The 13,869-nt window shown below is 35.7% G+C and overlaps 1 protein-coding gene across 1 annotated transcript in view; it reads right to left on the bottom strand.

Moving 5' to 3' along the window:
* Positions 1–120: 120 nt before the first annotated feature.
* Positions 121–13,869, bottom strand: part of TCERG1L (transcription elongation regulator 1 like) — a 229,091-nt gene continuing 215,342 nt past the window's right edge. The window contains exons 11-13 of the mRNA XM_032766137.2: positions 11,839–11,928; positions 7,675–7,793; positions 121–4,950 (exon numbers count right to left, since the gene is read on the bottom strand). Coding sequence (XP_032622028.1) covers positions 4,794–4,950; positions 7,675–7,793; positions 11,839–11,928 — 366 coding nt within the window. The 3' untranslated portion in view covers positions 121–4,793. The remainder of the gene's footprint in view (positions 4,951–7,674; positions 7,794–11,838; positions 11,929–13,869) is intronic.

Raw genomic sequence — 13,869 nt, 5'->3', positions numbered from 1 at the left:
GCTAAACAACTTAACAGCCAGGGAGGGGAGGCCACAGGAGAACAAAAACAAAATGGAGTATGGGGACAGCTGTAAGAGACAAAATAGAATAGGGGGATAGCTGTAACAGACAGCTTTCAAATATATTCATGGATACTCTATATTCTATATTATCTCAATCCACAAGATGATTCTGTACATGCAAAAAAAACCCTACAAATCAAGATGAGACTGTACTATAAAGTTTTATTAAAGGGAGTTTCTCTGGTATATTATGCATGAATAATAAATATTTTATTTGTAAATATATCCATGTTTTGTTTAATTACAAATATGGCAAAAATGGTACATGAATAAAATTGATTGTAATGTTTCTTCTGGCCTGAAAAATCTATGAAAATCATTATCCATGCTCCTGTATCTATATACAACTATTCAGAACTGTAAAGAACTAGTTTTGAGTTTTCTGTTACAGTATACACATACCTCAGCTGATATTCTGAGGCACATGATTTGGAGGCAAATGCTCCCAACATCTGAAAAATTGCACATCTTTCATTATGGCCTGTCATGTATAGAACATATATACAAGGTCGGCAGTGGCATATCTATCCTAACTGTTCAAAAGGGAAGTCCAGATTCAAAGACAGGTGAGCAAACATGCCTGAACACTCATTTGTAATCAGGGGAATAAACTATTTCTAATAGATGCTCTTCCAAAATATGAAGACCTAAATAACACACCAAGATTATGAATCAAATCCAGAAAATCTTTGACTTGTAGCATAAGAGCTTGAAGACTTGGGTTTTCCCTTCAAAGATCAATGGCAAGCAAGGTGGAAGGACACCAATAACTCCAACTAATACCTCATTAAAGACCAAACAATCCAGTGGCTTTTCATTCCCATGGAAAATATGGTCCACGTTGAACAGCATTCACACCTCACATGGCAGAAGCACCTACCATCTTCATAAATGGGGACGGATACAATCCTATCTGTGACTGCAGAAATAGACTTCTAACTATGGAACACTCATCAATGTCCCAAATGATCATATCCCAGCAGTATCTCTGACATCCACTCTGTATCACTTGAGGTAATCAATTGGATTGCCAATCTGGACTTGGACATCTAACATTGCTGGTTTTAAGCCATACAAAAGAAAAAGGTGGAGAATAAATATAACATCCTAGTGTCCATCAGTTTGTATCTTATTTTCATTACAGTCTTTGTATGTGTGTATATCTATCTATCTATCTATAGATAAATAGATAGATATAGATATATACACACACACAATTGATGTTTTCCAGTAGTCTCCTAATATATGTTCATTACTTAGCTCTGTTTCATTTTGTGCTCCCAAAGGAGAGGAAATGTTGAATGTTCTCTTTGCCCATTTCTTGAGGAGAATTCTGACACTGGTAAATCTTTTGAAGTTTGTTTGTGTAGGAAAGCATAAAAAGAAATATGACAGACTCAACTGACAAAGTCATTTTATGTTTTTTGAACTTTTGTCTATGGGAGCAAGATATAAGGGAGAGCAGATGTCATTATTTGTGATTTTTTTAAATAAATTCAGATTAGGTTTAGGAGCATCATGGCAAGGTGACAGAAGATAAGCAGCAATATATAATTTTGGATAAGAGCATGTCAACATGTATAATCTTGAAGGGAACTGTCAAGGTAAATACCTCATATTACATGCGCTACTACAACTATCTAATATGCTAAATTCTGTTGTAATATGACACATTTTGGTCAATTACATCTGGACCATCTGCACTGATTTTAGTGAAGTTTCTCTAAATTTAGAATGGCAGAACAGAGCAGAATTTGGCCTTTAGATTATTATTGTTGAAAGTATTATTAAAATTGAAGTTACATATCACCATTTAGGGTGCTTACTTTTTGCATTTCACTCTGCTATACTAAGAGAATCAGACAAGTCTCATGCACTAGTTATAACAATGGTGTTATATTAATGGGTTCCAACAATGCAAGGGATTAAATTAAAAAAAAACCCAAGGAATTATTTTATTTAGATATAAAGATGACTAGCCTTTCTTCTGATTCAGAGAGACCAATATATATAAAACTTAAAGCAACACAGGACAAATCACTGGAAATTGAGTGGTCTTCTCTCACTGGAGTAAGACTTCATGAGTTTAACAAGTCTTCCATTCATTTAATCTGGAAGAACTTCCTTCTTTTGAAAGACCCATGCACTTTTAGTGCTCTGCACTCACCAGTCACATCATATTTACGGTAAGTGAACTGCATCTGTCTAAGCAAGATACTTCATACATATCTCTGAGCTACACATAGCTAGAAACACACCAGTGAATTCTGGTAGTGACGTCCAGATTACCATCAAAGCAAAGCTTGCAAAGTGTGGGGTGTCATAAAACTTCCAAACTGCATGTGTAAGTACATTGGCCATTTATTATAGTTGGTATATCTGTGATGAACCATACAAAAGATTCCCTCTGTCCTTCTAAACTCTAGCTCAATTCACCCTGAAGTATCAGTCTGGCACTTTAATGAATAAAAAATGCACATAAAAATTAAACCTGGCTGAATTTTTTTGTGAACCACTTTTTCCATGAAAAAAGACATATTTGACTGAAACAATTCATAAATTTGGGTTGATTTTGGCAAACTGTCGATTTAAAAAAAAATGCTGACAGCTCATTTCTGCCTTTTGGAAATGTTCCACCTTTTTTTGTTCAGATAGACATATTTCAGAATTTCATTCAAACTTTTAAAGAAATTACAAACCCTCAAACAAAATGTTTTCATATTTTGTTCAAGCCAAAACAATTTTTTCCCCAATTTTTCAGTTTGGCCACCAAACTGAAAAATCAGTTATTTGCATTACATAAAATGACAGCATCTATGTAATATAGTGATACTAATAGAACAATATGGTTTCACACCATTGTCAATATGAATTTTGGGACCTGATCCTGCTTTCTATGAAATAAATGGGAATTTTGCCATTCAATGGATGTAAAATTAGGTCCTCTCTATGTTGTTATGTTGCTCCGTTTCATGTGATTCATCAGATATATTACTTAAATTAAACTGGAAGAAAGTTTAAATAATGAACAAAGATGAAAAAATATATATACCCCAAAAAAGCAGCAGAACATTAACATTTTTGGTTTACAAGTTGGCCACTTGGAGTGCTATACAATAAACACTTCATTTTAATGGGTCATAGAATCATAAAAGTAGTGGACTGGAAGGTGCCTCAATAAATCATCTAGTCCAGCCCTCTGCACTGAAGGCGAGACTAAATAATAACTAGACCATTTCTGACAGGTGTTCTTAAAAATCTCCAGTGAAGGAGATTCCATAACATCTCTTGGCAATTTGTTCCTGTGCTTAACTATCCTGACTATTGGAGAATTTTCCCAAATGCCCAACCTAAACCTCCCCTGCTGCAGTTTAAGACCATTCTTCATTTTGAACTATTTGGGGGTAATTATTTAAATTTAATAAGTAGATTTTATTTTCTTAAATTGTAAGAAATACATGAGAAATACCTATGGAAAACTTAACTTTACTTGGAAGAAATGGCAAATTTCAAGCAGAAAACAGAAAATCAGAAAAGCATCCAGACCGACTCTAAAGTATTTACATTAGATCTTAACAGAAATAAGCTCAGAAACTGCATGGAATATGAAAAGAAGACACAGGACAGTTTACTCCTCAGCTGGTATAAATTGGGCCAGCTCTATTGACTTCAGTGGAACTATACTGATTTACACTAGATGCTTTATATAATTTATTGTTATTGTGGGATCTATTTGGTCCTCAATGCTCTCATAACTCCAGTTGACATTAGTAAAAATTTACATAAAAATCAAGGGCAACAGCAACGTGTTCCTCATACATATAGTAGCTCTCAAACCAAATACTGTCTGAATTCTAATGCTAGAGACTAAAAAATAAAAATGAATTGGCTTAAAATATTTATTAATTAAAAAAGTTAAAATATTTGTTTATACAAAGATGATGAGAAAATGCTCATGCAAAATCTTCACATACAATAAAAATAACTCAAATATTAATACGATAGTTTTATAAGATAGCTTTTTTATAGTAACTTTGATGGGGAAGTGTTGCTGTAATCTGTGTGCCTGAAAGCACCATTCAAAGTAATTCCAAAGCCATATTTGAAAGTTAAAAGTTTTTCTATGAAACTTATACCAAGATTTACACACTCGTCACTATGATTAACAATTAATACCCTATTACTACTACTCAGAAAACTAGATATAAACATATGAACATTGAGTGATGAATTCCTCAATACCACTGTACTTCTAAACAATTTATGTTAATGCATAAAGTTGCCAAAAAATAGATTTAGATAATTCCCTTAAATGATGAACATATATTGTAATGGATGACATCTGTTTTCTGCTTAATTACAAATCTGCATTGAAGTTATAATTTGTGTATATTACAAGTAATTTGCATAATTAAAACAATTAAGGGATTGACATATCATGGCAATTAGAAATGCATCAAACTATGAATGTTGTACAAAAGAGAGCTTCAATATGAAACATTAATTCTCTGAGAACTAAATATCCTACAGGTTCCTGCAGAGGAACCTGAACAAATTTAACTTGCGTTCACTGAACCTCAGTATGAAAAGATATTTCTCAGGGATATCTGGTTCTTCTTTAAACTGTTGGAACTTGAATCAGAAAAAGACAAAAAATGCTGTTTCTTCATTTCATTTTCTATGGCAGTCACAGTATTAACTTGTGTGTTTATTGCAGATTTCAAGAATTCTTATCTCATCTTCCGTAACCTTATTCTGTTTTCTTTGTCCCTCTTTTTAAGAATAAGAATGAACTGGTTGAAAAAATGCTCTTGGTCTTTTTTCTTCTGAACAAGTCGAAACCGCTGATCTCTGCCATATTTCTCTGCAAACTCTTTAAATGTTGTTCTGCAGAAAAAAAAGTCATACATGAGCAAGGCATCATTTAAAGCTTTGCACTTTTGAATATATTATCAGATTATTTAGTCCTTAGTTTTACATCTTACTTTTCATACTGCTCTTAAAATTACCAAGATTGTTCTTCCTGAAACTATTTGTCAAGAAGGTCAGTGTCACCACTGTGAGAGAAGAGGCAACACCAAGGTTAAAATCAGCTTTGCTCCATGACTAGCTTGAGTTTTTCTGCACTAATCATTATTCTCATATTCATATACTGTATATTTATTGATTTTTTACCCTGGTGATATAGAATCATGGACATGGTGGTTGCTAAAATATGTTTTTTATTTACTACTCTAGCTAGATAATATTCTTTGTTGCTGAATGATATTTTTAGAGAGGCTTATCCTCAGCTTTTCCATGATTATTCATAACAGAAAATACTATGATGTCTAACCAATAGCAAAAAATATTTGTCAGCAACACATGATATATGATACCTGAAGAAAGAACTGTAGTTTGATCTCTTCTAATAAGACACAGGAAATTTGCCTAAGGATGACATGATCAAATGTGATTGCTACATATGAGAACAAAGCTCCTGGATTATATTTGACTCAGATATTATGGTGCTGAGCATGGTAAGCACCTGGATAAATAGACATTTGGTTGAACAAAGTCATATGATGTGTAAGTAAGTTTCTGCTCAGAAATCGCCAATAGCAAAGTCAGGAAATATGTTAATTAGTTATAGAATATAATAAAACATTGGCATTCTGTTTCACTCAAAAGTCATTAATATGTTGTTTTCTTTTCCTGGATATCTAACTTGATATTTCCCTTTTGTTGTTGTTGTTTATTTTAAGTTACACTCAAATTATTTTGATAAGTCCCGGAAAACTACCGAGGTAACAGAATATTGGAGTAAAGTAATTATAATATGTAGGAGCTGGTATACAGAATGTGATGTGAACTGGAGATGGGCCCAAACTGCAAAAGCAATACTGGGATCTATCTCTAATTCTGCTATTAACCTGATGTGTGACCTTGCACAAAGTTATTTATTCTTTCTGTGCCTCAATCTTTTCATTTGTACAATTTGGATTGTGATACACTCTTTTGTGAAGTGCTTTGAGATCTTCAGATAATTGGTGTTAAACAAAATAAAAGATCTAAATGTCACAAAAGTTTAGTTGGAGTAAGATCCAGAGTTTTGTCTTAATACATTCATACAGCACTTGAATATTATCGAAAATTTATAAACATAGACGAGAGAGAGAGAGAGTGTGTGTGTGGAGCTGTGACATTTGGATCCAGAAAGTACAAGGGGGGTTATATCTAGAGATGGTTTAGGATCATCTCTAGAATGAATGTTGGGAATTCTGGAGATTGGTTTGGTATGTGCTCCTCTGTGTCTATTGTGACAATACTTGTGGCTGGTTGCTTTACACTCCAATTGGTTTATTTTGTCAAAGTTGGGGCTAGCTTGCTGCCTCCTTCTTCATTTTAGTTACTATTCACTCCCATATGAATGTTGGCAATGATGGTTGTTCACTAACTGTGTGCTGTTGATAGTACACAGATTTGTATGTTCATCTTGGAAATTATCCGTTCTCTATTTGATAATACTACAGACTGATCAAGGATAATTTAAAGGGTGAGATTATTTCTGCAGTTTGGGTGTCGCAGATGAATAGGGCAACCTGAGAAAGTGTAAAATCCTCTATACTCCTGTAGGCCATGAATATTACAATTACACCCAGAGTGGTTTTGTTCTTGCAAACTAAAACACAACTGCTTGAGCAATTATTAGCTGTCACATTAGCCTGGAGTATTCTTAGTCCCATTGTCAAAGAGATATTTTTACTTATTACTTCAATACAATCTGAAAAAAGGTTTACTTCTTTTTGTGTGTAAGCACACAGTGCCATGTAATTGTCTTCAATTTTTAGTAACAGAACTGTAATTTCTTTTTTATTTCTAATGATTTACCCAAAGTCAAAAAATAAAGAAAATTTTTTTATCTACACATGATTTACAATGAAAAAGGAGCATCATAAGAATTTCATTTCTTATATATAGTTCTTGACCCTATTACTTGAAAAGGCTTTGAAGAAACAAGCAATAGCAACTTAAAATCTCATTGAGATGCACAGGCACAGCATTAATGATAACTTCTTTAGCAAATGTAATTTCTTTTTTGTCAAAAACCAGACAAATGGAAAATGCTTAGTGATTTTACATTAAAGACACTTTTATATATATACACGCACCACATACACCTATCTCCTAGAACTGGAAGGGACCCTGAAAAGTCATCAAGTCCAACCCCCTGTCTTCACTAGCAAGCCCAAGTACTGATTTTGCCCCAGATTCCTAAAGTGGGCCCCTCAAGGACTGAGCTCACGATCCTGGGTTTAGCAGGCCAATGCTCAAACCACTGGCCTATCCCTCCCCTTGTGGTATACTCTTCTTCCCAGTAATGTCACAAGGTACTACAAAGTATTATTGAGGAAGACAGCATAAGATAACCTTAGTGTTTAGGGCACCAGTAAAAGAAAAGTGACTTTTTCCCACCCACAGGACTCAATTTGCAATGTAATTTTTTTCACAAAAATTGACATTGAAATTTTACGGACGCCAAGAATAACAATCATAACCTAATGTTACTATTTTTTGTTTTCATTAATAAGAGACAATAAGTATTAATTGTTTCACAAAGTAGCTCCATACCTTGGTGACAGTTTGGATTCCTCCAGAAGTTTTTTAAATTCTTCTTTGGCTTGCAATAATTTATTTTTCTTTTCCTTGTACTCTTCTCTCATTCTGGTCTTGACAAACTGCTCAAATATCTTTTTTTTATAAAAGAGAGACAAATATAGAAGCATTTATTAACAAACACATTGGGGTGTACCTGCTTGATCTAAGGGTTACAGACTTTCACAACTGCAATGCTTTATCTGCATAATGGGTTGGAGGTGCCAATTTAGGCACTTAGCGTCTACATCCTAACACAAAGTGCAACCTTAATCAGAACTTCTTGTCATAGGTGTAGATCACTCGTCATGCTCACAGCTAAATATTCATAAGATTCACATTGTATTTATTTGGTTTGAAGTATGCATTTTCCCTGAACTGCTTGAATTCCTGACTGTGGACCAGAAAACTGTCCATGGTGCTCAGATAGCAATTTCTGGAAGTTACATAAAGAAAGATTGAATGATCCTTCAGTTCAGCTTGATGCACTGTACACATGTATATAAAGCTAATAATGCCTATGTGAGATCAGTGGGATGCAGGCACCTAGATTCTTTAAAAAATCCCTCAAGATGCCCATCTGCATCTTTAGGCACCTAAATATCTCTGTGAATTGTGCTCGAAAAGGAAAGAGCTGTGTAGGCACAAATAAAATTAAATGTTTTGCTGACAAATATTTACAGTTGTTTAACACTGAAATGGTGGAACAAAAGGAGCTGTTCATCAAAACACTCTCAGTTCTCTTTTCTGCCAATTTCTTGTTTGCACTGTAAAAAGTACACAAACCTAGTCTGGGTACCAAGGAGTTTCCATTTACTCATGAATGATGCATCTGTGCAAATCTACATTTCATGCAAGATAAAGTGAAAAATCATTCGGTCTACTCTATGAAACTGAAATGAAACTGGTATGTAGTAACATGGATTCTTATCCGATGCACAGTTAAGGGAAGAAATAGATCTGGTAAAGTGCACACTCAAAAGTGGTATAAGAAAGAGGGACCAGGAAACTGAAGCCAAAAATGCAGATGAATTGATTGTAAGTGTTCTTACATTTTGGCTAAATAAGTGCACGATAGGAACAAATGAAATACATAAAAACAGTTGATGTTGCCTTTGCTAGTGTTACCACCATGCTTTCACCTTCAATATTGGCAAAGCCATTATCATTTAGTTCTATCGACTGCAAAAGTGCTGGGCTAGCAATCATAATTGTTTTCTAAAAGTACTAACATATGTAAGAGCTCGTCAAAGAATATATAGTTTGCCTCTTGGGGTTCCAATGGAAGGCACTCCGATCATACTGCTTAAACAGTATTTATTCTTGTCCAAATCTCAACTGTATAAGGGAAAAAATACAATAGAGTGTTCAATCTCTCCTTTATCAACAGAGAATTCCAATGAATAATGGAATTTTTAAGCAACCTCTTTGTTAGTGTTACAGAAAAGGAGTGTCTAAATTGACACTTGGTGATCTTAATAAATCAAAATTAATAGATCGCTTATTATCTAATACAATATCTCCTTCGCACATCATTATTTCTTGCCATAGGTTTCCCCATACTCTAATGTATGATGCTGTCTTTCCACTGAGTGGTAAGAACCCTTTCGGAAATGCTGATAAGTAAACAGACAAAACATGTGGTATTCCATAAAATATCATTCCATTCCTCAGATAGCACCAAGAAGCTACACACAAACATAAAAACCAGAGTTCACATCACGATCAAGCTAACACTAGTAAAAGATCAAGTCAAGAGACCCTGGTTTTTCAGACACCTGCAGCTAAAATGGGTTCCTGCCTTTTCTGGTTGTGGGCAAAATTAACCTACACTTTTCAAGCTTCCTCTTTGTCTGAGACCAAACGAAGGAGGCCGCATCAATTGTTTATATAAAAAGCCATCACGTGGACACTGATTCCTTTATTTAATTTGTATGTGTTCTTCACAAACTCATCATAGAGTCTCCACAACATGGATTAATTCAGATAACTCCAAAACTGCATGGACATGCATCTACTTAATGCCAAAAACTTACAGATTTACAGCGGAGATGATTTTTCTCCCCCCCCTGCCCCACAATGATAGTTTAACCTGAAATAAGGCCCTGGAGTCAGCGTCAGACAAGGCAAAATTTTCCATGCACCTGATGATAGGGGAAATAATGTTTCTTACTAATTTTAGCCATATTGAAACTAATATATGATCATTCATTAAGTCAGTCATCTAATCTTATCCAAGGCCACCCTCCCACTCAGGTCACTTGAAATTAAAGAGAATGATGGCTAAATAGGTGTAATTGCCTCCAGTCCGAGGCCACAACATCTAAGTGTCTATAATTCCAGTATTCAAACCACTTACTAAAATATGTTAGACCCATGGCAATTGGCTCACAGTTCAATATTTCTATCCAGCAAGTCATCTACAATTGGAAATCTCTACTTGATTGACCTTTACTTACAATGAACTATTTTAGGTAACGGTCCTCAAAAATGCATGGATTAGTTTTTAGTATATGCACATTTAAAAATAGTTCCCAGACTGGTTCATTTGATTGCTGGCTCAGAAAATCCAGGGCTCGCTCTCTCTTCACCTTCTCCATGATTCTTAACACAGCATCTAATTATTTTCCACTTCTACATTGATTTTAAGCTTGAATTATTTTCTGTCTCAGTACCAGCATCAGCATTACTTTGATCTTCTCTATATAGGTATGCCAAGTCCTTGCTTTTCATAATCATTTTCCTTGAGTATTTAATATATCCCATAAATGAGGCCCATGTCAGCAAGACTTCAAGCTAAAGCCTATATGATATGTTTTTATTATGTGTATTCATTATGGTTTTTTATTGTATCATGCATACGCTTGATAGAAAGAAAGAAGCAATAAAGTCTGATTGATTGAGCAAGGTCTACATTGTGCCCTTGTTGAGTCACTGAAGGAAATTCAAAGCCTTCTTGCTATGTCATCCCGTCTCCTTGATCAGTTACTAAGCTCCCATTCTAAATGTTTCTCTCATATTTTCACAATCAAACATTTAAAGAAAAATAAAATTTGGAAAGGGATTACATGGAAAGGGTATGTTAATATATTTTTAATATTAATGACAAAAGAGTATTACTGTATGTGTTTCTTTAAGGAGTTTTCCACATGTACTCTGTATCACAGGCAACTGTTCCCTCCCTATAGAGCCCCACAAAGTTCAGTGCTTTTCATCATCCCAGTCAATAACTATATGAAGCCATTTTGGGAATGATAGAGATAATATCGGCGGAAGCATCAGCAATACACCCAGTTCAACACCCGGACAACAACCAGTTCTATATCTCTTGTATGACAAAAGTTAACATGACCATATCCCAGCTTCCCCAAGCTCTTGGATGATGATTGGGAGCTAAACCCCGAGTGACTGAGGTAATGATAAGATGGAACATTTTGGAGAACAGACCTTGTTCATAACATTCCTATTATTGGGAGCAGTTGTCCTCAGTTTGTTAGGTTGGTTGGAGCCTTGGAGTCCTTTTAGTACTGGATACCCAAAAAACCACAGTTACAAAAAAAAAAATCTACTTCCATTCACAGCTTGCTAGAAAACTGTTTTCATCCTATCAGACACAGACTTATCCATCCCAATTCCATTCATCCATTAACTCCAGAGCTGACTACTGCAACATATCTCAATGAATAAAGTCAAACACCCTGAGAAAATTTTAGCTTGTACAAAGTGCATCAGTCCATCTGCTAAAGTAACACAAATCACTGTAGAAACAGCACTCTATTGTCCACCCTCCCTGATTTTCAAAACAATTTTGGGGATTGGTCCTAGCTATATGAGCGCCCATCTATCTGTCTCTACAATCCTGGCCAACAGTGACAGATATGTTCTATGGGTTGATCAACATGGAGACTTGTGAGTACAGGAGACACGACTTTCACAAGAACAGCGCCCAGACTCAGCCTCATTCACAAATTTTTTTTAAATCCTTAACTATAGTTAACATTATAAATCCAGGGAGGAAGAGAGGGAGGTTACTCCTGTTTATTTTTTAACTTGGGAGGCATACAGTTACAATGGTAAATGTCACCAATAAGATACTGGATAGACAGATAGCATACATTACTAATTCTCTTTTGAACTCACCTGTTTACGTTCTTCAGAATTTAGCAGAAGGTAGCGTGGGTCAAATACTATTTTGTGTAATTCTTTTTCCCATGTAGAAAATGCTGAGACCTGAAGAAATACATGAATGCATCTGCCTTAGACAATATTACTAGAAGGTTCTGTAATAAAGAAGTGTTCCAATTTCCAAAACAATGTTTAATTGCATTGATTCTCCTGGCAAAATATTCACTAAAAGGTGATGGGTAGAATGTTTTTGGAGGGAAATAAAATGAAGAATCAAAGTTAAAGGGAAAACTGGATGAAGAAAACCAACCTGAAAGTGAGAATACCTTTTCAGAGACTTGTCAACTCAAACAAACAAGATAGCATTCTGATTGAAGGCTTTCTTGAACTAGTGTGGGAAAATATTGTACCTGACAGGACAAATATAAGGAAGCAAACATATATGAGCAAATAAACAGGGGAAATTATTGCATTTTTTCAATCCCTTGAGTTAATTTTAATTGCTTTCTCACCTTCACTATACATTATTTTATATTTTCACTTACTAGACACCTCTATTTAGCCATTTCTGCTTATCTCTAGTTAAATATATCCTTTGATCTTTATTTACATGTAATCTGACCATCTGACTACTCATATTTCCTTAAATATAGCCTTTAATTCTATTTTTTCTGGAAGTTTCAGTCTGTTTATGTGAAAATATTTATAAACATAAGCCCCTAAATAGAAAGAGTTTGGCTTTAACTAAAAAAACAACAATTAAAAACCCTCTTGTTGTGGATGTTGTGTGGGGCAAGCACACCTGAAAGCGGGATAACAGACAGATAGTTAATGAGCACTCTGAAAACAGGTTGGTAAAATATATTGCGATTGAGTGGCAAAGGATGGTTGAATTCTAATCTGTGTGTGCAGAGTGACAGTTTATCTGATTAGTGCCAGACTATCAATACTGATTGTTAATGATACAGTGTAACCATTAGGTAGGTCTACATAAAAAAAGGAAATTCCACACGCCTTCTCTCCCTCCCCCAATAAAAGATTTCACTGAACATTTTTAAAAACAAGTGACTGAATGATGCATGTAATCTAGTGGATTAAGATATGATTAGTTATTTGCATAATGGTAGTAAGTAGAGACCTGGGCTCCATTTGCTAGGCACTGTATAAATATATAACAAAAAGACAGCCACTGTCCTGAAAAGGTAGCCCCCTCAATGCTCCTGAAGAATACTCTCCACCAGTAAATCAAGTCAAACTTCAGTTAATTTAAAGCAATATATATCATCAACTTTACCCAAATAAAATTAAGGGCCCAGTTATGGCTACTTATGTGAAGGTGCACCAAGGAAAGTTATAATAATTGGGCCTACAAATTTACCTTCATTGTAAGCTCAACTTGGGGGGGAAGTGGTTAAAAATTTATCAATTGCCACCATAACCTTTACTAAAAAGGGGAGAGGCTGATGGGGAATGACTGAAGCCCGAGGCCCACGGTGGGGGAAGACAGCCTGAACTTCACTGTGTGGGGGAGAGGAGGCTCCAGCATCCACTGCCAGGGCAGCTGACAGCTCCAAGCCCTCGCCATCCATGGCACTCCAGGGCCCCCATTGGCTGACAGCTCCAGCCCTGCCACTCCAAGGCTGAAGCTGCAGGACAAAATGTCACGGATGTCTCTGAAAGTCATGGAATCTCTGACAAATGCTTATCCTTAACCATAATGCTTCCTTCCACCACCCTTCTTCAGGTGTTCCAGCAGTTCCATCCTGCATTGTGCTCATCCTAGTTCCCCACTGACCCCGCAGAACAACCATTTCACCCTAGATTACATTATTTTATATATATATTGTGGCAAATTGCCGGTATTGTTCTCTGGGTCTCGCACTTTCTCTTCTCTGGGGTAGGTTCCGGGCGATATTGCTTGCCTCTGAACCAGTTCTTAATCACTCCCCTAGTGTCCTTGGAGGAGGGGAGTGGAGAGGGAGGGACCTGGGCCCGCCCTCTACTCCAGGTCCCAACCCAGGGGCCCTGGGGTTGTGGTGAACCACT

Source organism: Chelonoidis abingdonii, chromosome 15, assembly GCF_003597395.2.
Source record: "Chelonoidis abingdonii isolate Lonesome George chromosome 15, CheloAbing_2.0, whole genome shotgun sequence".
NCBI classification, from domain to species: domain Eukaryota; kingdom Metazoa; phylum Chordata; order Testudines; family Testudinidae; genus Chelonoidis; species Chelonoidis abingdonii.
This window is presented reverse-complemented; position numbering and strand designations above follow the sequence as displayed.